The following is a 24,389-nucleotide window of genomic DNA, read 5'->3' on the forward strand; positions in this document are numbered from 1 at the left end:
TTTAGGTCGCCTAGCAGCACGAACTCTGAAGATAGATGGGGGGCAATCAGTTCACATATGGTGTCCAGAGCACAGCTGGGGGCAGAGGGTGGTCTATAGCAGGCGGCAACGGTGAGAGACTTGTTTTTAGAGAGGTGGATTTTTAAAAGTAGAAGTTCAAATTGTTTGGGTACAGACCTGGATAGTAGGACAGAACTCTGCAGGCTATCTTTGCAGTAGATTGCAACACCGCCCCCTTTGGCAGTTCTATCTTGTCTGAAAATGTTGTAGTTTGGAATTAAAACTTCAGAATTTTTGGTGGTCTTCCTAAGCCAGGATTCAGACACAGCTAGAACATCCGGGTTGGCAGAGTGTGCTAAAGCAGTGAATAGAACAAACTTAGGGAGGAGGCTTCTAATGTTAACATGCATGAAACCAAGGCTATTACGGTTACAGAAGTCGTCAAAAGAGAGCGCCTGGGGAATAGGAGTGGAGCTAGGCACTGCAGGGCCTGGATTCACCTCTACATCGCCAGAGGAACATAGGAGGAGTAGAATAAGGGTACGGCTAAAAGCTATGAGAATTGGTCGTCTAGAACGTCTGGAACATAGAGTAAAAGGATGTTTCTGGGGGCGATAAAATAGCATCAAGGTATAATGTACAGACAAATGTATGGCAGGATGTGAATACAGTGGAGGTAAACCTAGGTATTGAGTGATGAAGAGAGAGATATTGTCTCTAGAAACATCGTTGAAACCAGGAGATGTCATTGCATGTGTGGGTGGTGGAACTAATAGGTTGGATAAGGTATAGTGAGCAGGACTAGAGGCTCTACAGTGAAATAAGCCAATAAACACTAACCAGAACAGAAATGGACAAGACATATTGACATTAAGGATAGGCATGCTTAGTCGAGTGATCAAAAGGGTCCGGTGAGTGGAGAGGTTGGTTGGTGATTTAGACAGCTAGCCAGGGCATCGGTAGCAAGCTAGCATAGGATGGAGGTCTGTTAGCCACCCCTTACGTTCCGTCAGTAGATTAGTGGGGTTCCGTGTGGTAGAGGGGATTAATCCAAATCACACAACAACAACAAAAATAAAACAATAGATATAGTTATAGAGGCCCAAGAAGAAAATATAATAATAATAATTAAAAAAATAATTAAAAAAAAATAATAATAAAAAAATTGTCCGATTGTCTATTCAGATAGCAGCCGGTAAGACAGCTAACGGTTAGCAGGCCGCAGATGGGCGTTCAGGTAACGTCGCGACGGAGGAGCCGGCCGAATAACTCCTTCGGGTAGATAACGTCGGCAGTCCAGTTGTGAAGGCCCGGTGGGGCTCCGCGAAGGCAGTAAAACGGGTCCGGATAGGTGACTGCAGCCCAGGTGTGATTGATGGAACTCAGGAGTGATTGACGGAGCTTGCTAGCTCCGATGGTCACACGGATAGCAGCTAGCTAGCTGTGAGATCCGGGTATGAATGTCCAGGGACATGGAGAGAAAAATTGGTCCGGTATGTTCCGTTCCGAGCCGCGCTGCGCCGTACAGAACTGGCGATAGATTTTCGAGCTAAAGGATAGCTGATGACCACAAACCGTGGTTAGCTGAATATTAACGATTTGCCAGTAAAGGAGCTAACTAGCTTCTGAACTAGCTTCTGGATTAGCTTCTGGCTAGTTTCTGGCTAGCTTCTTGGAGTTTCTGGCTAGCTTCTTGGAGGATTACAGATCTGAGGTAAATAATACTTTTTTATAAATATACATTGGTGAGGCGGGTTGCAGGAGAGTGTTTTGAAGATGAGTTGATGGAAAATAAAAATAAAATGTATGTGAAAAAGTTGTAAATATATATATATACAGGACACGACAAGACGAGGACAAAAGACGTCTGAACTGCTATGCCACCTTGGAGATAATCATTATTATAATAATAGATAATAGATCTTCAAAAAACAAACTTAGGAACGGTAAGCATAGCAATATCTCACAAAGAACCGATTTACCGCTACTTAGATAGTTTGATAGATCAATAACACAATTCTATGTATATTAGTTGGGTTACTCAAAAGGTAGATATTGCCATTTTAACAAATGTAATCTGTGTGAACTTTAGGTAGAGCTGTATCTGGATCCTGGGACTGAACGTACAGACTGAGGTAGGTCCAGATCACTGTATAACTAACCCTAATGTACAGACTGAGGTAGGTCCAGATCACTGTATAACTAACCCTAATGTACAGACTGAGGTAGGTCCAGATCACTGTATCACTAACCCTAATGTACAGACTGAGGTAGGTCCAGATCACTGTATCACTAACCCTAATGTACAGACTGAGGTAGGTCCAGACCACTGTATCACTATCCCTAATGTACAGACTGAGGTAGGTCCAGATCACTGTATCACTAACCCTAATGTACAGACTGAGGTAGGTCCAGACCACTGTATCACTAACCCTAATGTACAGACTGAGGTAGGTCCAGACCACTGTATCACTAACCCTAATGTACAGACTGAGGTAGGTCCAGATCACTGTATCACTAACCCTAATGTACAGACTGAGGTAGGTCCAGATCACTGTATCATTAACCCTAATGGACAGACTGAGGTAGGTCCAGATCACTGTATCACAACTACCCCTAATGTACAGACTGAGGTAGGTCCAGATCACTGTATCACTAACCCTAATGTACAGACTGAGGTAGGTCCAGATCACTGTATCACTAACCCTAATGTACAGACTGAGGTAGGTCCAGATCACTGTATCACTAACCCTAATGTACAGACTGAGGTAGGTCCAGATCACTGTATCACTAACCCTAATGTACACACTGAGGTAGGTCCAGATCACTGTACCACTAACCCTATTGTACAGACTGAGGTAGGTCCAGATCACTGTATCACTAACCCTAATGTACACACTGAGGTAGGTCCAGATCACTGTACCACTAACCCTATTGTACAGACTGAGGTAGGTCCAGATCACTGTATCACTAACCCTAATGTAAAGACTGAGCTAACTAACTTCAACTCCAACCCTAATTTCAACGCTAACTCTAACTTCAACCTTAACTACAAAATTAAGTGTTTATTATGAATGATGTAGCATGTTATGTTTGTTATGAATTGTAGCATGTGGTGTTTGTTATGAATTGTAGCATGTGGTGTTTGTTATGAAATGTAGCATGTGGTGTTTGTTATGAATGATGTAGCATGTTGTGTTTGTTATGAAATGTAGCATGTAGCATGTTGTGTTTGTTATGAAATGTAGCATGTGGTGTTTGTTTTGAATGATGTAGCATGTTGTGTTTGTTATGAAATGTAGCATGTGGTGTTTGTTATGAATGATGTAGCATGTTGTGTTTGTTATGAATGATGTAGCATGTTGTGTTTGTTATGAATGAATTCACATTGTGAATGATGTAGCATGTTATGTTTGTTATGAATGATGTAGCATGTTGTGTTTGTTATGAATGAATTCACATTGTGAATGATGTAGCATGTTATGCTTTGAATGATGTAGCATGTTGTGTTTGTTATGAAATGTAGCATGTGGTGTTTGTTATGAATGATGTAGCATGTTGTGTTTGTTATGAAATGTAGCATGTAGCATGTTGTGTTTGTTATGAAATGTAGCATGTGGTGTTTGTTATGAATGATGTAGCATGTTGTGTTTGTTATGAAATGTAGCATGTGGTGTTTGTTTTGAATGATGTAGCATGTTGTGTTTGTTATGAAATGTAGCATGTGGTGTTTGTTATGAATGATGTAGCATGTTGTGTTTGTTATGAATGATGTAGCATGTTGTGTTTGTTATGAATGATGTAGCATGTTGTGTTTGTTATGATTGATGTAGCATGTTGTTTGTTGTGAATGATGTAGCATGTTGTTAGTTATGAATGATGTAGCATGTTGTGTTTGTTAAAATTGACGTAGCATGTTATGAATGATGTAGGATGTTATGCTATAAATGATATAGAACGTTGTGTTTTGAATTACGTAAAATGTTGTGTTTGTTATGATTGATGTAACATGTTGTGTTTGTTATGAATGGTATAGCATGTTGTGTTTTGAATGATGTAGCATGTTGTGTTATGATTGATGAAGCATGTTGTGTTATGAATGATGTAGCATGTTGTGATATGAATGATGTAGCATGTTGTGTTTGTTATGATTGATGAAGCATGTTGTGTTATAAATGATGTATCATGTTATGCTATGAATGATGTAGCATGTTGTGTTTGTTATGAATGATGTAGCATTTTGTGTTATGAATGATGTAACATGTTGTAATATTAATGATGTAGCATGTTATGTTAAGAATGATGTAGCATGTTGTGTTTTTTATGAATAATGTAGCATGTTGTGATATGAATGATGTAGCATGTTGTGTTTGTTATGAATAATGTAGCATGTTGTTTTGTGAATGATATAGAATGTTGTGTTTGTTATGAATGATGTAACATGTTGTGTTTGTTATGAATGATGTAGCATTTTGTGTTTGTTCTAAATGAAGTAGCATGTTGTGTTATGAATTATGTAAAATGTTTTAATGTTAATGACGTAGCATGCTGTGTAATAAATTATGTAACATGTTGCTTTTTATGATCGATGTAGCATGTTGTGTTTGTTATGATGTAGCATGTTATGCTATGAATGATGTAGCATGTTGTGATTGTTATAAATGATGTAGCATGTTGTGTTATGAATGATGTAGCATGTTATGCTTTGAATGATGTAGCATGTTGTGTTTGTTATGAAATGTAGCATGTGGTGTTTGTTATGAATGATGTAGCATGTTGTGTTTGTTATGAATGATGTAGCATGTTGTGTTTGTTATGAATGAATTCACATTGTGAATGATGTAGCATGTTATGTTTGTTATGAATGATGTAGCATGTTGTGTTTGTTATGAATGAATTCACATTGTGAATGATGTAGCATGTTATGCTTTGAATGATGTAGCATGTTGTGTTTGTTATGAAATGTAGCATGTGGTGTTTGTTATGAATGATGTAGCATGTTGTGTTTGTTATGAAATGTAGCATGTAGCATGTTGTGTTTGTTATGAAATGTAGCATGTGGTGTTTGTTATGAATGATGTAGCATGTTGTGTTTGTTATGAATGATTTAGCATGTTGTGTTTGTTATGAAATGTAGCATGTGGTGTTTGTTTTGAATGATGTAGCATGTTGTGTTTGTTATGAAATGTAGCATGTGGTGTTTGATATGAATGATGTAGCATGTTGTGTTTGTTATGAATGATGTAGCATGTTGTGTTTGTTATGAATGATGTAGCATGTTGTGTTTGTTATGATTGATGTAGCATGTTGTTTGTTGTGAATGATGTAGCATGTTGTTAGTTATGAATGATGTAGCATGTTGTGTTTGTTAAAATTGACGTAGCATGTTATGAATGATGTAGGATGTTATGCTATAAATGATATAGAACGTTGTGTTTTGAATTACGTAAAATGTTGTGTTTGTTATGATTGATGTAACATGTTGTGTTTGTTATGAATGGTATAGCATGTTGTGTTTTGAATGATGTAGCATGTTGTGTTATGATTGATGAAGCATGTTGTGTTATGAATGATGTAGCATGTTGTGATATGAATGATGTAGCATGTTGTGTTTGTTATGATTGATGAAGCATGTTGTGTCATAAATGATGTATCATGTTATGCTATGAATGATGTAGCATGTTGTGTTTGTTATGAATGATGTAGCATTTTGTGTTTGTTGTGAATGAAGTAGCATGTTGTGTTATGAATGATGTAACATGTTGTAATATTAATGATGTAGCATGTTATGTTAAGAATGATGTAGCATGTTGTTTTGTGAATGATATAGAATGTTGTGTTTGTTATGAATGATGTAACATGTTGTGTTTGTTATGAATGATGTAGCATTTTGTGTTTGTTCTAAATGAAGTATCATGTTGTGTTATGAATTATGTAAAATGTTTTAATGTTAATGACGTAGCATGCTGTGTAATAAATTATGTAACATGTTGCTTTTTATGATCGATGTAGCATGTTGTGTTTGTTATGATGTAGCATGTTATGCTATGAATGATGTAGCATGTTGTGATTGTTATGAATGATGTAGCATGTTGTGTTATGAATGATGTAGCATGTTATGCATTGAATGATGTAGCATGTTGTGTTTGTTATGAAATGTAGCATGTGGTGTTTGTTATGAATGATGTAGCATGTTGTGTTTGTTATGAAATGTAGCATGTGGTGTTTGTTATGAATGATGTAGCATGTTGTGTTTGTTATGAAATGTAGCATGTGGTGTTTGTTATGAATGATGTAGCATGTTGTGTTTGTTATGAATTATGTAGCATGTTGTGTTTGTTATGATTGATGTAGCATGTTGTGTTTGTTGTGAATGATGTAGCATGTTGTGTTTGTTATGAATGATGTAGCATGTTGTGTTTGTTATGAATGATGTAGCAAGTTGTTTGTTATGAATGATGTAGCATTTTGTGTTTGTTGAGAATGATGAAGCATGTTGTGTTATAAATGATGTAGCATGTTGTGTTTGTTATGAATGATATAGCATGTTCTGCTTGTTATGAACGATGTAGCATGTTGTGTTTGTTATGAATGATGTAGCATGTTGTGTTATGAATGATGTAGCATGTTGTGTTTGTTATGAATGAATTCACATTGTGAATGATGTAGCATGTTATGTTTGTTATGAATGATGTAGCATGTTGTGTTTGTTATGAATGAATTCACATTGTGAATGATGTAGCATGTTATGCTTTGAATGATGTAGCATGTTGTGTTTGTTATGAAATGTAGCATGTGGTGTTTGTTATGAATGATGTAGCATGTTGTGTTTGTTATGAAATGTAGCATGTAGCATGTTGTGTTTGTTATGAAATGTAGCATGTGGTGTTTGTTATGAATGATGTAGCATGTTGTGTTTGTTATGAATGATTTAGCATGTTGTGTTTGTTATGAAATGTAGCATGTGGTGTTTGTTTTGAATGATGTAGCATGTTGTGTTTGTTATGAAATGTAGCATGTGGTGTTTGTTATGAATGATGTAGCATGTTGTGTTTGTTATGAATGATGTAGCATGTTGTGTTTGTTATGAATGATGTAGCATGTTGTGTTTGTTATGATTGATGTAGCATGTTGTTTGTTGTGAATGATGTAGCATGTTGTTAGTTATGAATGATGTAGCATGTTGTGTTTGTTAAAATTGACGTAGCATGTTATGAATGATGTAGGATGTTATGCTATAAATGATATAGAACGTTGTGTTTTGAATTACGTAAAATGTTGTGTTTGTTATGATTGATGTAACATGTTGTGTTTGTTATGAATGGTATAGCATGTTGTGTTTTGAATGATGTAGCATGTTGTGTTATGATTGATGAAGCATGTTGTGTTATGAATGATGTAGCATGTTGTGATATGAATGATGTAGCATGTTGTGTTTGTTATGATTGATGAAGCATGTTGTGTCATAAATGATGTATCATGTTATGCTATGAATGATGTAGCATGTTGTGTTTGTTATGAATGATGTAGCATTTTGTGTTTGTTGTGAATGAAGTAGCATGTTGTGTTATGAATGATGTAACATGTTGTAATATTAATGATGTAGCATGTTATGTTAAGAATGATGTAGCATGTTGTTTTGTGAATGATATAGAATGTTGTGTTTGTTATGAATGATGTAACATGTTGTGTTTGTTATGAATGATGTAGCATTTTGTGTTTGTTCTAAATGAAGTATCATGTTGTGTTATGAATTATGTCAAATGTTTTAATGTTAATGACGTAGCATGCTGTGTAATAAATTATGTAACATGTTGCTTTTTATGATCGATGTAGCATGTTGTGTTTGTTATGATGTAGCATGTTATGCTATGAATGATGTAGCATGTTGTGATTGTTATGAATGATGTAGCATGTTGTGTTATGAATGATGTAGCATGTTATGCATTGAATGATGTAGCATGTTGTGTTTGTTATGAAATGTAGCATGTGGTGTTTGTTATGAATGATGTAGCATGTTGTGTTTGTTATGAAATGTAGCATGTGGTGTTTGTTATGAATGATGTAGCATGTTGTGTTTGTTATGAATTATGTAGCATGTTGTGTTTGTTATGATTGATGTAGCATGTTGTGTTTGTTGTGAATGATGCAGCATGTTATGTTTGTTATGAATGATGTAGCATGTTGTGTTTGTTATGAATGATGTAGCAAGTTGTTTGTTATGAATGATGTAGCATTTTGTGTTTGTTGAGAATGATGAAGCATGTTGTGTTATAAATGATGTAGCATGTTGTGTTTGTTATGAATGATATAGCATGTTCTGCTTGTTATGAACGATGTAGCATGTTGTGTTTGTTATGAATGATGTAGCATGTTGTGTTATGAATGATGTAGCATGGTGTGTTAAGAATGATATAGAATGTTGTGTTTGTTATGAAATGTAGCATGGTGTGTTTGTTATGAATGATGTAGCATGTTGTGTTATGAATGATGTAGCATGTTGTGATATGAATGATGTAAAATGTTGTGTTTGTTATGAATGATGTAGCATGTTGTGATATGAATGATGTAAAATGTTGTGTTTGTTATGATTGATGTAGCATGTTGTGTTATAAATGATGTAGCATTGTGAATGATGTAGCATGTTATGCTTTGAATGATGTAGCATGTTGTGTTTGTTATGAAATGTAGCATGTCTTGGTTTCTCAAATGATTGCCTCGCCTGGTTCACCAACTACTTCTCTGATAGAGTTCAGTGTGTCAAATCGGAGGGTCTGCTGTCCGGACCTCTGGCAGTCTCTATGGGGGTGCCACAGGGTTCAATTCTTGGACCGACTCTCTTCTCTGTATACATCAATGAGGTCGCTCTTGCTGCTGGTGAGTCCCTGATCCACCTCTACGCAGACGACACCATTCTGTATACTTCCGGCCCTTCTCTGGACACTGTGTTAACAACCCTCCAGGCAAGCTTCAATGCCATACAACTCTCCTTCCGTGGCCTCCAATTGCTCTTGAATGCAAGTAAAACTAAATGCATGCTCTTCAACCGATCGCTGCCTGCACCTACCCGCCTGTCCAACATCACTACTCTGGACGGCTCTGACTTAGAATACGTGGACAACTACAAATACTTAGGTGTCTGGTTAGATTGTAAACTCTCCTTCCAGACCCATATCAAACATCTCCAATCCAAAGTTAAATCTAGAATTGGCTTCCTATTTCGCAACAAAGCATCCTTCACTCATGCTGCCAAACATACCCTTGTAAAACTGACCATCCTACCAATCCTCGACTTTGGCGATGTCATTTACAAAATAGCCTCCAATACCCTACTCAACAAATTGGATGCAGTCTATCACAGTGCAATCCGTTTTATCACCAAAGCCCCATATACTACCCACCATTGCGACCTGTACGCTCTCGTTGGCTGGCCCTCGCTTCATACTCGTCGCCAAACCCACTGGCTCCATGTCATCTACAAGACCCTGCTAGGTAAAGTCCCCCCTTATCTCAGCTCGCTGGTCACCATAGCATCTCCCACCTGTAGCACACGCTCCAGCAGGTATATCTCTCTAGTCACCCCCAAAACCAATTCTTTCTTTGGCCGCCTCTCCTTCCAGTTCTCTGCTGCCAATGACTGGAACGAACTACAAAAATCTCTGAAACTGGAAACACTTATCTCCCTCACTAGCTTTAAGCACCAACTGTCAGAGCAGCTCACAGATTACTGCACCTGTACATAGCCCACCTATAATTTAGCCCAAACAACTACCTCTTTCCCAACTGTATTTAATTTTAATTAATTTATTTATTTTGCTCCTTTGCACCCCATTATTTTTTTATTTCTACTTTGCACATTCTTCCATTGCAAAACTACCATTCCAGTATTTTACTTGCTATATTGTATTTACTTTGCCATCTTGGCCTTTTTTGCCTTTACCTCCCTTCTCACCTCATTTGCTCACATTGTATATAGACTTGTTTATACTGCATTATTGACTGTATGTTTGTTTTTACTCCATGTGTAACTCTGTGTCGTTTTATCTGTCGAACTGCTTTGCTTTATCTTGGCCAGGTCGCAATTGTAAATGAGAACTTGTTCTCAACTTGCCTACCTGGTTAAATAAAGGTAAAATAAAATAAAATAAAATAAAATGTGGTGTTTGTTATGAATGATGTAGCATGTTGTGTTTGTTATGAATGATGTAGCATGTTGTGTTTGTTATGAATTATGTAGCATGTTGTGTTTGTTATGATTGATGTAGCATGTTGTTTGTTGTGAATGATGTAGCATGTTGTGTTTGTTATGAAATGTAGCATGTGGTGTTTGTTATGAATGATGTAGCATGTTGTGTTTGTTATGAATTATGTAGCATGTTGTGTTTGTTATGATTGATGTAGCATGTTGTTTGTTGTGAATGATGTAGCATGTTGTGTTTGTTAAGAATGATGTAGCATTTTGTGTTTGTTATGATTGATGTATCATGTTGTTTGTTGTGAATGATGTAGCATGTTGTGTTTGTTATGAATGATGTAGCATGTTGTGTTTGTTATGAATGATGTAGCATGTTATGTTTGTTATGAATGATGTAGCATGTTGTGTTTGTTATGAATGATGTAGCATGTTGTGTTTGTTATGAATTATGTAGCATGTTGTTTGTTATGAATGATGTAGAATGTTGTGTTTTTTATGATTGATGTAGCATGTTGTGTTTGTTATGAATGATTTAGCATGTTGTGTTTGTTATGAAATGTAGCATGTGGTGTTTGTTATGAATGATGTAGCATGTTGTGTTTGTTATGATTGATGTAGCATGTTGTTTGTTGTGAATGATGTAGCATGTTGTTAGTTATGAATGATGTAGAACGTTGTGTTTGTTACGAGTGAAGCAACATGTTATGCTATGAATGATGTAGCTAGTTGTGTTTGTTATGAATGATGTAGCATGTTGTGTTATGAATGATGTAGCATTGTGAATGATGTAGCATGTTGTGTTTGTTATGAATGATGTTGCATGTTGTGTTTGTTATGAATTATGTAGCATGTTGTGTTATGAATGATGTAGCATGTTATGCTTAGAATGATGTATTATGTTGTGTTTGTTATGAATGATGTAGCATGTTCTGTTTGTTATGAATGGTATAGCATGTTGTGTTTTTAATGATGTATCATGTTATGCTATGAATGATGTAGCATGTTGTGTTTGTTATGAATGATGTAGCATTTTGTGTTTGTTGTGAATGAAGTAGCATGTTGTGTTATGAATGATGTAACATGTTGTGTTATGAATTATGTAACATGTTGTGTTATGAAGGATGTAACATGTTGTAATATTAATGATTTTTATGAAAAACAAACACAACATGTTACATCATTCATAACAAACACAACATGCTACATCATTCATAACAAACACAACATGCTACATCATTCATAACAAACACCACATGCTACATTTCATAACAAACACAACATGCTACATAATTCATAACAAACACTGCATGGTACATCATTCATAACATGTTGTGTTTGTCATGAATAATGTAGCGCGTTGAGTTATGAATGATGTAGCATGTTGTGATTGTTATGAATGATGTAGCATGTTGTGATATGAATGATGTAGCATGTTATGTTTGTTATGAATGATGTAGCATGTTGTGTTTGTTATGAATGATGTAACATGTTGTGTTGTGAATGATGTAGAATGTTGTGTTTGTTTTGAATTATGTAACATGTTGTGTTGTGAATGATATAGATTGTTGTGTTTGTTATGAATAATGTAACATGTTGTGTTGTGAATGATATAGAATGTTGTGTTTGTTATGAATTATGTAACATGTTGTGTTGTGAATGATATAGAATGTTGTGTTTTTTATGAATAATGTAGCATTTTGTGTTTGTTCTAAATGATGTAGCATGTTGTGTTTTTTATGAATGGTATAGCATGTTGTGTTTTTAAAATGTAGCATGTTATGCTATGAATGATGTAGCATGTTGTGATTGTTATGAATGATCTAGCATGTTGTGTTATGAATGACGTAGCATTGTGAATGATGTAGCATGTTATGCTTTGAATGATGTAGCATGTTGTGTTTGTTATGAATTATGTAACATGTTGTGTTTGTCATGAATGATGTTGCATGTTGTGTTTGTTATGAATGATGTAGCATGTTATGTTTGTTATGAATGATGTTGCATGTTGTGTTTGTTATGAATGATGTAGCATGTTGTGTTATGAATGATGTAGCATTGTGAATGATGTAGCATGTTATGCTTTGAATGATGTAGCATGTTGTGTTTTTTATGAATGGTATAGCATGTTGTGTTTTTAATGATGTAGCATGTTATGTTATGAATGATGTAGCATGTTGTGTTTGTTATGATTGATGTAACATGTTTTGTTGTGTTATGAATGATGTAGCATGTTGTGTTTTTAATGATGTAGCATGTTATGCTATGAATGATGTAGCATGTTGTGATTGTTATGAATGATCTAGCATGTTGTGTTATGAATGATGTAGCATTGTGAATGATGTAGCATGTTATGCTTTGAATGATGTAGCATGTTGTGTTTGTTATGAATGATGTAGCATTGTGTGTTTGTTGTACATGATGTAACATGTTGTGTTATGAATGATGTAGCATGTTGTGTTATGAATGATGTAACATGTTGTGTTTGTCATGAATGATGTTGCATGTTGTGTTTGTTATGAATGATGTAACATGTTCTGTTTGTTATGAATGATGTAGCATGTTGTGTTTGTTATGAATGATGTAGCATGTTGTGTTATGAATGATGTAGCATTGTGAATGATGTAGCATGTTATGCTTTGAATGATGTAGCATGATGTGTTTGTTCTAAATGATGTAGCATGTTGTGTTTTTTAGGAATGGTATAGCATGTTGTGTTTTTAAAATGTAGCATGTTATGCTATGAATGATGTAGCATGTTGTGATTGTTATGAATGATCTAGCATGTTGTGTTATGAATGACGTAGCATTGTGAATGATGTAGCATGTTATGCTTTGAATGATGTAGCATGTTGTGTTTGTTATGAATTATGTAGCATTGTGTGTTTGTTGTACATGATGTAGCATGTTGTGTTATGAATGATGTAACATGTTGTGTTTGTCATGAATGATGTTGCATGTTGTGTTTGTTATGAATGATGTAGCATGTTATGTTTGTTATGAATTATGTAGCATTGTGTGTTTGTTGTACATGATGTAGCATGTTGTGTTATGAATGATGTAACATGTTGTGTTTGTCATGAATGATGTTGCATGTTGTGTTTGTTATGAATGATGTAGCATGTTGTGTTATGAATGATGTAGCATTGTGAATGATGTAGCATGTTATGCTTTGAATGATGTAGCATGTTGTGTTTTTTATGAATGGTATAGCATGTTGTGTTTTTAATGATGTAGCATGTTATGCTATGAATGATGTAGCATGTTGTGTTTGTTATGATTGATGTAGCATGTTGTGGTATGAATTATGTAGCATGTTGTGTTTTTAATGATGTAGCATGTTATGCTATGAATGATGTAGCATGTTGTGATTGTTATGAATGATCTAGCATGTTGTGTTATGAATGATGTAGCATTGTGAATGATGTAGCATGTTATGCTTTGAATGATGTAGCATGTTGTGTTTGTTATGAATGATGTAGCATTGTGTGTTTGTTGTACATGATGTAACATGTTGTGTTATGAATGATGTAGCATGTTGTGTTATGAATGATTTAACATGTTGTGTTTGTCATGAATGATGTTGCATGTTGTGTTTGTTATGAATGATGTAACATGTTCTGTTTGTTATGAATGATGTAGCATGTTGTGTTTGATATGAACGATGTTGCATGTTGTTTTTGTTATCAATGATTTAGCATGTTGTTTGTTATAAATGATGTAGCATGTTCTGCTTGTTATGAACCATGTAGCATGTTGTGTTATGAATGATGTAGCATGGTGTGTTAAGAATGATATAGAATGTTGTGTTTGTTATGAAATGTAGCATGTTTTGTTTGTTATGAATGATGTATCATGTTATGCTATGAATGATATAGAATATTTTGTTTGTTATGAAATGTAGCATGTTGTGTTTGTTATGAATGATGTAGCATGTTGTCCTGACATTTAATCCTAGTAAAAATTCCCTGTTTCAGTTAGGATCACCACTTTATTTTAAGAATGTGAAATGGAATTTTGAAACAGTGAAATAATCTGGCTGTAAACAATTGTAGAAGTCCTAACCGAATTGCCAAAACTATAGTTTGTTAACAAGAAATGTGTGGAGTGGTTGAAAATAGTTTTAATGACTCCAATCTAAGTGTATGTAAACTTCCAACTTCACCATGGAATGCAACACAATGTGCTTCAAAATCATAACAATACAACTGAGCTACTAAAAAGCTCTCAGAGGAAAAGCTAAGCAAAAAATATGTGTTTTAAGATCTCTTTTAAATATGTCCACAGTTTCAGCCCCCCTCAGGTTCTCTGGCAGGCTATTCTAGAGGCTGGGGGCATAGTAACTACAGGCTGGGGGCACAGTAACTAGAGGCTGGGGGCACAGTAACTACAGGCTGGGGGTATAACAACTAAAGGCTGCCTCTCCATGCCTCTTGGTCCTAGGCTTTGGGATAGTTAAAAGGCTGTCTCTCCATGCCTCCTGGTCCTAGGCTTTGGGATAGTTAGAAGGCCAGAGGACCTGAGGGACCTATTGGGTCATTCTGTATGTTTTACAGTACAGAGACCTTAAAACCAGTGTAATGTGTTCTCTGTCTGGTGTTGGTCAGTACCCTGCAACATTCTGTATGTTTTGTAGTTCACCAAAGGCTTTCTTGGTTAGACCAGACGGGAGAGCATTACAGTAGTCAAGCCTGCTTGTAATAAAAGCATTGATGAGTCTGTCTGTATCAGCCTGAGAGAGAAACAGCTGCACCTTGGTAATGTTCCTCAGGTGGTTAAAAGCTATTTTGGTCACATTCCTAAAGTGTGATTAAAGAGTTCAGAATCTAAAATAACACCTAGGTTTTTTACCTGGTGATTAATCTTTATTGCCTGTGAATTCAAATGTGCGGCCAGATTCTCTCTCTGTGCTTTGGCTCCAACAATAATTACATCGGTCTTGTCTTGGCTCCAACAATAATTACATCGGTCTTGTCTTGGCTCCAACAATAATTACATCTTGTCTTGTCTTGGCTCCAACAATAATTACATCGGTCTTGTCTTGTTTTAGCTGGAGGAAGTTGTGAGCCATATAAGTATTTCAATCACTAATACAGTCTAACAATTTATCTGTGAAGCTAAAATTAAAATCAATGCTGTGCTTTCTGATAACCCTGCCAAGGGGTAACATATATTAACTGGACAGTACTGGACTGATAACCCTGCTGGGTAACATATATTAACTGGACAGTACCGGACCCACAATGGAACCTTGTGGAACACCACATGTGACATCATAGTCACCAGTGTCGAGTGCAGCACTTAAATACAAGAATACAAGAACAGAGAACTGTTTGGTATCTGTGTTGGTTCTAAGATAAGTTCCCATTTTAACTATGGTTTTCTCTGTGCTTTGGTGGGCACGAAAACCAGAATGCTTAAATTGTGGCATTTCTAATGGTAATGTTATATATGCAAAGTTGCTTTCTCAGAACATCATAATGGACCTGCAACTTTGACTTCCACTTTCCCTCTGCCATTCTGCAATTTCTCTTTAATTGATTAGATTCCTCACTCATCCAAGGGGCTCTCCATTTGGATGTGACCTTTTTCAACTTTACTGGAGCTATGGCACCAATGTTTGCAATTGATTTACTGTCACACCCTGACCATAGTTTGCTTTGTATGTTTCTATGTTTTGTTTGGTCAGGGTGTGATCTGAGTGGGCATTCTATGTTGTGTGTCTAGTTTGTCTGTTTCTGTGTTTGGCCTGATATGGTTCTCAATCAGAGGCAGGTGTTAGTTATTGTCTCTGATTGGGAACCATATTTAGGTAGCCTGTTTGGGGTTTGTGGGTGATTTTTCCTGTCTCTGTGTTTGCACCAGATAGGGCTGGTTTGGTTTTTTCACATTTCTTGGTTTTGTTAATCTATTCATGTATAGTTTCTTTATTAAAGAACCATGAATAATAACCACGCTGCGTTTTGGTCCGCCTCTCAACACAAGAAAACAAGAAAACCGTTACATTTACAATGCTTTTATTTAATTAATGTTTGTTCTAGCAACAAGGTAGTATAAATCCCCAGTGGTGATCAGATAAAGCAACATCAACTATAGAGGATATGTCAATAGAAACCCCTTGGTAAAAACCAGGTCCAGAGTATGGCTGTGGTTATGGGTGGGCCCAGTAGAAAACCCCTTGGTAATAACCAGGTCCAGAGTATGGCTGTGGTTATGGGTGGGCCCAGTAGAAAACCCCTTGGTAATAACCAGGTCCAGAGTATGGCTGTGGTTATGGGTGGGCCCAGTAGAATGCCCCTTGGTAATAACCAGGTCCAGAGTATGGCTGTGGTTATGGGTGGGCCCAGTAGAAAACCCCTTGGTAACAACTAGGTCCAGAGTATGGCTGTGGTTATGGGTGGGCCCAGTAGAAAGCCCCTTGGTAATAACCAGGTCCAGAGTATGGCTGTGGTTATGGGTGGGCCCAGTAGAAAGCCCCTTGGTAATAACCAGGTCCAGAGTATGGCTGTGGTTATGGGTGGGCCCAGTAGAAAGCCCCTTGGTAATAACCAGGTCCAGAGTATGGCTGTGGTTATGGGTGGGCCCAGTAGAAAACCCCTTGGTAATAACCAGGTCCAGAGTATGGCTGTGGTTATGGGTGGGCCCAGTAGAAAACCCCTTGGTAATAACCAGGTCCAGAGTATGGCTGTGGTTATGGGTGGGCCCAGTAGAAAACCCCTTGGTAAGAACCAGGTCCAGAATATGGCTGTGGTTATGGGTGGGCCCATTAGAAAGCCCCTTGGTAATAACCAGGTCCAGAGTATGGCTGTGGTTATGGGTAGGCCCAGTAGAAAGCCCCTTGGTAATAACCAGGTCCAGAGTATGGCTGTGGTTATGGGTGGGCCCAGTAGAAAACCCCTTGGTAATAACCAGGTCCAGAGTATGGCTGTGGTTATGGGTTGGCCCAGTAGAAAGCCCCTTGGTAATAACCAGGTCCAGAGTATGGCCGTGGTTATGGGTGGGCCCAGTAGAATGCCCCTTGGTAATAACCAGGTCCAGAGTATGGCTGTGGTTATGGGTGGGCCCAGTAGAAAGCCCCTTGGTAATAACCAGGTCCAGAGTATGGCTGTGGTTATGGGTGGTCCCAGTAGAAAGCCCCTTGGTAATAACTAGGTCCAGAGTATGGCTGTGGTTATGGTGGCTGACATTTAAACAGTATAACATGATGCTCTGGTCTGGTGGCTGACATTTAAACAGTATAACATGATGCTCTGGTCTGGTGGCTGACATTTAAACAGTATAACATTATGCTCTGTTCTGGTGGCTGACATTTAAACAGTATAACATGATGCTTTGGTCTGGTGGCTGACATTTAAACAGTGTAACATGATGCTCTGGTCTGATGGCTGACATTTAAACAGTATAACATGATGCTCAAAAGACCCAAAGTCACAAAATTAAACGTACTACTGACCTACCTTCAGGCCTACCTTCACCAGCTCAACTTATTGTGGGAAGCTTGTGGAAGGCTACCCAAAACATTTGACACAAGTTAAACAATTTAAAGGCAATGCTACCAAATACTAATTGAGTGTATGTAAACTTCTGACCCACTGGGAATGTGATGAAAGAAATACAAGCTGAAATTAATCATTCTCTCTACTATTATTCGGGTATTTCACATTCTTCAAATAAAGTGGTGATCCTAAATGACACAAGACAGGGAATTTTTATTGCGATTAAATATCTGGAATTGTGAAAAACTGAGTTTTAATATTTTTGGCTCAAGTGTATGTGAACTTATTCTGTGTGATGTACATTCAGAGTTCTAAACACTTAAAACACCAGTCAAACACCTGGTTGAATCAGTCATTATAATTGGACTGTATGTTGGGGTGTATACATGTATCTAACTACACATTAAACACAGACCTGTTGGGGTGTATAAATGTATCTAACTACACATTAAACACTGAGACCTGTTGGGGTCTATAACTGTTCCTGTGGTGTTGGAAGTCAGAGGAGCTGACTGGATCAGCTCCTCTGTCCCTCACTCATCTCTCTCTCCTCTCTCTTTACCTAGTGACCCTGTTCATCAGAACGTCATGGTGGATGGAAAAAGATGCTCTCTTCAGCTGCGGTGAATAACCACAACCCTGTCAGTCCATCTCTTTACTTCTCCTTTCTCTTATCTTCTCTCTCCCTCCTCCCCTTTTCGTAACCAACTGCGGCCTTGACCTCCAACAGTATCAGCAACAGAGAGGTGTGAAGTTTCCACAACAGAGAGAGTCAGTTTATCATGTACTTCTCTTTAGACGCTGCAGCCTTGACATCCATTAACAGAGTTAGTCAGTTTATCATGAGAACATACAGACACCACTGACTGGAACCAGCTGACAGTATCAGTTGTAACGGTTCATTACTACTAACAGGAGGGAAGTTGTAGTGTTTTGTCCATGATGAATGTTGTAAAGACTTCAATGTGTTTTATATTTAACTGCTCTGTTATATTCTGTTTGTTCATGTGAAATTGGAAAGTGTTTTCTATAATGTCGTTGTTTTCTATAATGTCGTTGTGTGTGTTTATCTTGAGCAACACCGTCGTATGGCTGCCAACTTGCCAAATAAAGCTTCCTAAAATGTTTCAGTTTGTCACTTTCATGAGTTTGGAGTAATAACATGTTCCACTACTGAAGACATCGTCTCTAATCTAGTGGAGTAATAACATGTTCCACTACTGAAGACATTGTCTCTAATCTAGTGGACTAATAACATGTTCCACTACTGAAGACATTGTCTCTAATCTAGTGGACTAATAACATGTTCCTCTACTGAAGACATTGTCTCTAATCTAGTGGACTAATAACATGTTCCACTACTGAAGAGATTGTCTCTAATCTAGTGGAGTAATAACATGTTCCACTACTGAAGACATTGTCTCTAATCTAGTGGAGTAATAACAACTACTGAAGACATTGTCTCTAATCTAGTGGAGTAATAACATGTTCCACTACTGGAGACATTGTCTCTATTCTAGTGGAGTAATAACAACTACTGAAGACATTGTCTCTAGTCCAGGTTGGAGTAATAACATGTTCCTCTACTGAAGACATTGTCTCTAATCTAGTGGAGTAATAACATATTCCTCTACTGAAGACATCGTCTCTAATCTAGTGGAGTAATAACATGTTCCACCACTGAAGACATTGTCTCTAATCTAGTGGAGTAATAACATGTTCCACTACTGAAGACATTGTCTCTAATCCAGGTTGTAGTAATAACATGTTCCACTACTGAAGACATTGTCTCTAATCTAGTGGAGTAATAACATGTTCCACTACTGAAGACATTGTCTCTAATCTAGTGGAGTAATAACATGTTCCACTACTGAAGACATTGTCTCTAATCTAGTGGAGTAACAACATGTTCCACTACTGAAGACATTGTCTCTAATCTAGTGGAGTAATAACATGTTCCACTACTGGAGACATTGTCTCTATTCTAGTGGAGTAATAACAACTACTGAAGACATTGTCTCTAATCTAGTGGAGTAATAACAACTACTGAAGACATTGTCTCTAATCTAGTAGAGTAATAACATGTTCCACTACTGAAGACATTGTCTCAAATCTAGTGGAGTAATAACATGTTCCACTACTGGAGACATTGTCTCTATTCTAGTGGAGTAATAACAACTACTGAAGACATTGTCTCTAATCTAGTGGAGTAATAACAACTACTGAAGACATTGTCTCTATTCTAGTGGAGTAATAACAACTACTGAAGACATTGTCTCTAATCTAGTGGAGTAATAACATGTTCCCCTACTGAAGACATTGTCTCTAATCTAGTGGAGTAATAACATGTTCCCCTACTGAAGACATTGTCTCTAATCTAGTGGAGTAATAACATGTTCCACTACTGAATACATTGTCTCTAATCCAGGTTGGAGTAATAACAACTACTGAAGACATTGTCTCTAATTTAGGTTGTGCCTTAAAATTTCTAGAAAATGAACGACTAAGGAAGTATGTTTCACTTCTCTTTTGACTTCTCTAACCCCAAACCCCGGCCTGGTCTGATTGGTCTTTTTTGCAAGCATTCCCCGAAGTCTTGCGATATTGTGCCTCTGGGTTTAGCCATTTCTGGTTGGTATTAGCAGCAACAAAGCAGGTTTGAATCCTAGGCAACCTGCTTACACATTGTTTGAAGTACAATAGACCAACATAGCTACCGTAGTAGGTCAAAGCTGTGTGCTGGAAAACCTTGGTAGTGCATGGGTGTAGAAGGAATTGTGGTGCTCGTGTGAATTTATTTTATTTTTCGGGCTAAAGACCAATGCCTACTTCCCACTTTAAACATATTTTATTTTTTGTAATTAAATACAGTGCCTTCAGAAAGTATTCATACCCCTTGACTTATTCCGCATTTTGTTGTGTTCCAGACTGAAGACAAAATGTATTATTTCTCACCCACCCCACAATGACATCACAATATCTCACAATGACATCACAATACCCCATAATGACATCACAATATCTCACAATGACATCACAATACCCCACAATGACATCACAATATCCCATAATGACATCACAATATCTCACAATGACATCACAATACCCCACAATGACATCACAATACCCCACAATGATATCACAATATCTCACAAAACCCCATAATGATATCACAATACCCCATAATGATATCACAAAACCCCACAATGACATCACAATACCATACAATGACATCACAATACCCCATAATGACATCACAAAACCCCACAATGACATCACAATACCCCACAATGACATCACAATACCCCACAATGACATCACAATACCACACAATGACATCACAATACCACACAATGACATCACAATACCCCACAATGACATCACAATACCACACAATGACATCACACAACCCCACAATGACATCACAATACCCCATAATGACATCACAATACCCCACAATGACATCACAATGCCCCACAATGACATCACAATACCCCACAATTACATCACAATACCTCACAATGACATCACAATACCCCACAATGACATCACAATACCACACAATGACATCACAATACCCCACATTGACATCAGAAAACCACACAATGACATCACAATACCCCACAATGGCATCACAATACCACACAATGACGTCACACAACCCCACAATGACATCATAATACCACACAATGACATCACACAACCCCACAGTGGCATCAGAAAACCCCACAATGACATCACAGTACCACACAATGACATCACAATACCACACAATGACATCACAATACCACACAATGACATCACAATGCCACACAATGACATCACAATAACACACAATGACATCACAATACCACACAATGATATCACAATACCACACAATGACATCACACAACCCCACAATGACAATCACAATACCCCACAATGGCATCACCATACCCCACAAATGACGTCACAATACCACACAATGACATCACACAACCCCACAATGACATCACAATACCCCACAATGGCATCACAATACAACACAATGATATCACAATACCACACAATGACATCACACAACCCCACAATGACATCACAATACCCCACAATGACATCACCACAATGACATCACAATACCCCACAATGACATCACACAACCCCACAATGACATCACAATACCCCACAATGGCATCACAATACCACACAATGACATCACACAACCCCACAATGACATCACAATACCCCACAATGACATCACAATACCCCACAATGGCATCACAATACCACACAATGACATCACACAACCCCACAATGACATCACAATACCCCACAATGGCATCACAATACCACACAATGACATCACAATACCACACAATGACATCACAATACCCCACAATGGCATCACAATACCACACAATGACATCACACAACCCCACAATGACATCACAATACCACACAATGACATCACACAACCCCACAATGACATCACAAAACCCCACAATGACATCACAATACCACACAATGACATCACAATACCACACAATGACATCACAACACCACACAATGATATCACAATACCACACAATGACATCACACAACCCCACAATGACAATCACAATACCCCACAATGGCATCACCATACCCCACAAATGACGTCACAATACCACACAATGACATCACACAACCCCACAATGACATCACAATACCCCACAATGGCATCACAATACAACACAATGATATCACAATACCACACAATGACATCACACAACCCCACAATGACATCACAATACCCCACAATGACATCACCACAATGACATCACAATACCCCACAATGACATCACACAACCCCACAATGACATCACAATACCCCACAATGGCATCACAATACCACACAATGACATCACACAACCCCACAATGACATCACAATACCCCACAATGACATCACAATACCCCACAATGGCATCACAATACCACACAATGACATCACACAACCCCACAATGACATCACAATACCCCACAATGGCATCACAATACCACACAATGACATCACAATACCACACAATGACATCACAATACCCCACAATGGCATCACAATACCACACAATGACATCACAATACCACACAATGACATCACAAAACCCCACAATGACATCACAATACCACACAATGACATCACAATACCACACAATGACATCAAAATACCACACAATGACATCACAATACCACACAATGACATCACAATACCACACAATGACATCACAATATCACACAATGACATCACAATACCCCATAATGACATCACAATACCCCATAATGACATCACAATACCACACAATGAAATTACAATACCACACAATGACATCACAATACCACACAATGACATCACAATACCCCATAATGACATCACAATATCCCATAATGACATCACAATACCACACAATGACATCACAATACCACACAATGACATCACACAACCCCACAATGACATCACAATACCCCACAATGACAACACAATACCCCACAATGACATCACAATACCACACAATGACATCACACAACCCCAAGAAGTATGAAGAGCATGCATTTAGTTTTACTTGTATTTAGAGCAATTGGAGGCCACGGAAGGAGAGTTGTATGGCATTGAAGCTTGCCTGGAGGGTTGTTAACACAGTGTCCAAAGAAGGGCCAGAAGTATACAGAATGGTGTCATCTGTGTAGAGGTGGATCAGAGACTCACCAGCAGCAAGAGCGACCTCCTTGATGTATACAGAGAAGAGAGTCGGTCCAAGAATTGAACCCTGTGGCACCCCCATAGAGACTGCCAGAGGTCCGGACAGCAGACCCTCCGATTTGACACACTGAACTCTATCAGAGAAGTAGTTGGTGAACCAGGCGAGGCAATCATTTGAGAAACCAAGGCTGTCGAGTCTGCCGATGAGGATGTGGTGATTGACAGAGTCTAAAGCCTTGGCCAGATCAATGAATACGGCTGCACAGTAATGTTTCTTATCGATGGCGGTTAAGATATCGTTTAGGACCTTGAGCGTGGCTGAGGTGCACCTATGACCAGCTCTCAAACCAGATTGCATAGCAGAGAAGGTATAGTGAGATTCGAAATGGTCGGTAATCTGTTTGTTGACTTGGCTTTCGAAGACCTTAGAAAGGCATGGTAGGATAAATATAGGTCTGTAGCAGTTTGGGTCAATAGTGTCCCCCCCTTTGAGGAGGGGGATGACCGCAGCTGCTTTCCAATCTTTGGGAAAATAAGTTGTTTAATTTGTCTGGGAGCAAGACATCGGGGTTGGTTTTCTTTTTGTAATCCGTGATTGACTGTAGACCCTGCCACATACGTCTCGTGTCTGAGCCGTTGAATTGCGACTACTTTGTCTTTATACTGATGCTTAGGTTGTTTGATTGCCTTGCGGAGGGAATAGCTGCACTGTTTGTATTCGGTCAGGTTTCCAGTCACCTTGCCATGATAAAAAGCAATGGTTCGCACTTTAAAGGTTTTCGCGAATGCTACCATCAGTCAACAGTTTCTGGTTGGGGAAGGTTTTAATAGTTGCCATGGGTACAACATCACCGATGCACTTGCTAATAAACTCGCTCACCGAGTCAGCGTATACATCAATGTTGTTGTCTCTGGCTATCCTGAACATATCCCAGTCCATGTGATTGAACCAATCTTGACGCGTGGAATCCGATTGGTCGGACCAGC

The 24,389-nt window shown here is 37.9% G+C and overlaps 1 protein-coding gene across 2 annotated transcripts in view; it reads left to right on the forward strand.

Moving 5' to 3' along the window:
- The window catches only part of LOC109885699 (low affinity immunoglobulin gamma Fc region receptor II), a 47,488-nt gene extending 28,673 nt beyond the window's left edge, over window positions 1-18,815 (forward strand). For both annotated transcript variants that reach the window (XM_031791556.1, XM_031791557.1), the window contains exons 9-10: window positions 2,093-2,135; window positions 18,255-18,815. In XM_031791556.1, coding sequence (XP_031647416.1) covers window positions 2,093-2,096 — 4 coding nt within the window. In that variant the 3' untranslated portion in view covers window positions 2,097-2,135; window positions 18,255-18,815. The remainder of the gene's footprint in view (window positions 1-2,092; window positions 2,136-18,254) is intronic.
- The last annotated feature ends 5,574 nt before the right edge of the window (window positions 18,816-24,389 follow it).

Source organism: Oncorhynchus kisutch, linkage group LG16 (genome assembly GCF_002021735.2).
Source record: "Oncorhynchus kisutch isolate 150728-3 linkage group LG16, Okis_V2, whole genome shotgun sequence".
NCBI lineage: Eukaryota > Metazoa > Chordata > Actinopteri > Salmoniformes > Salmonidae > Oncorhynchus > Oncorhynchus kisutch.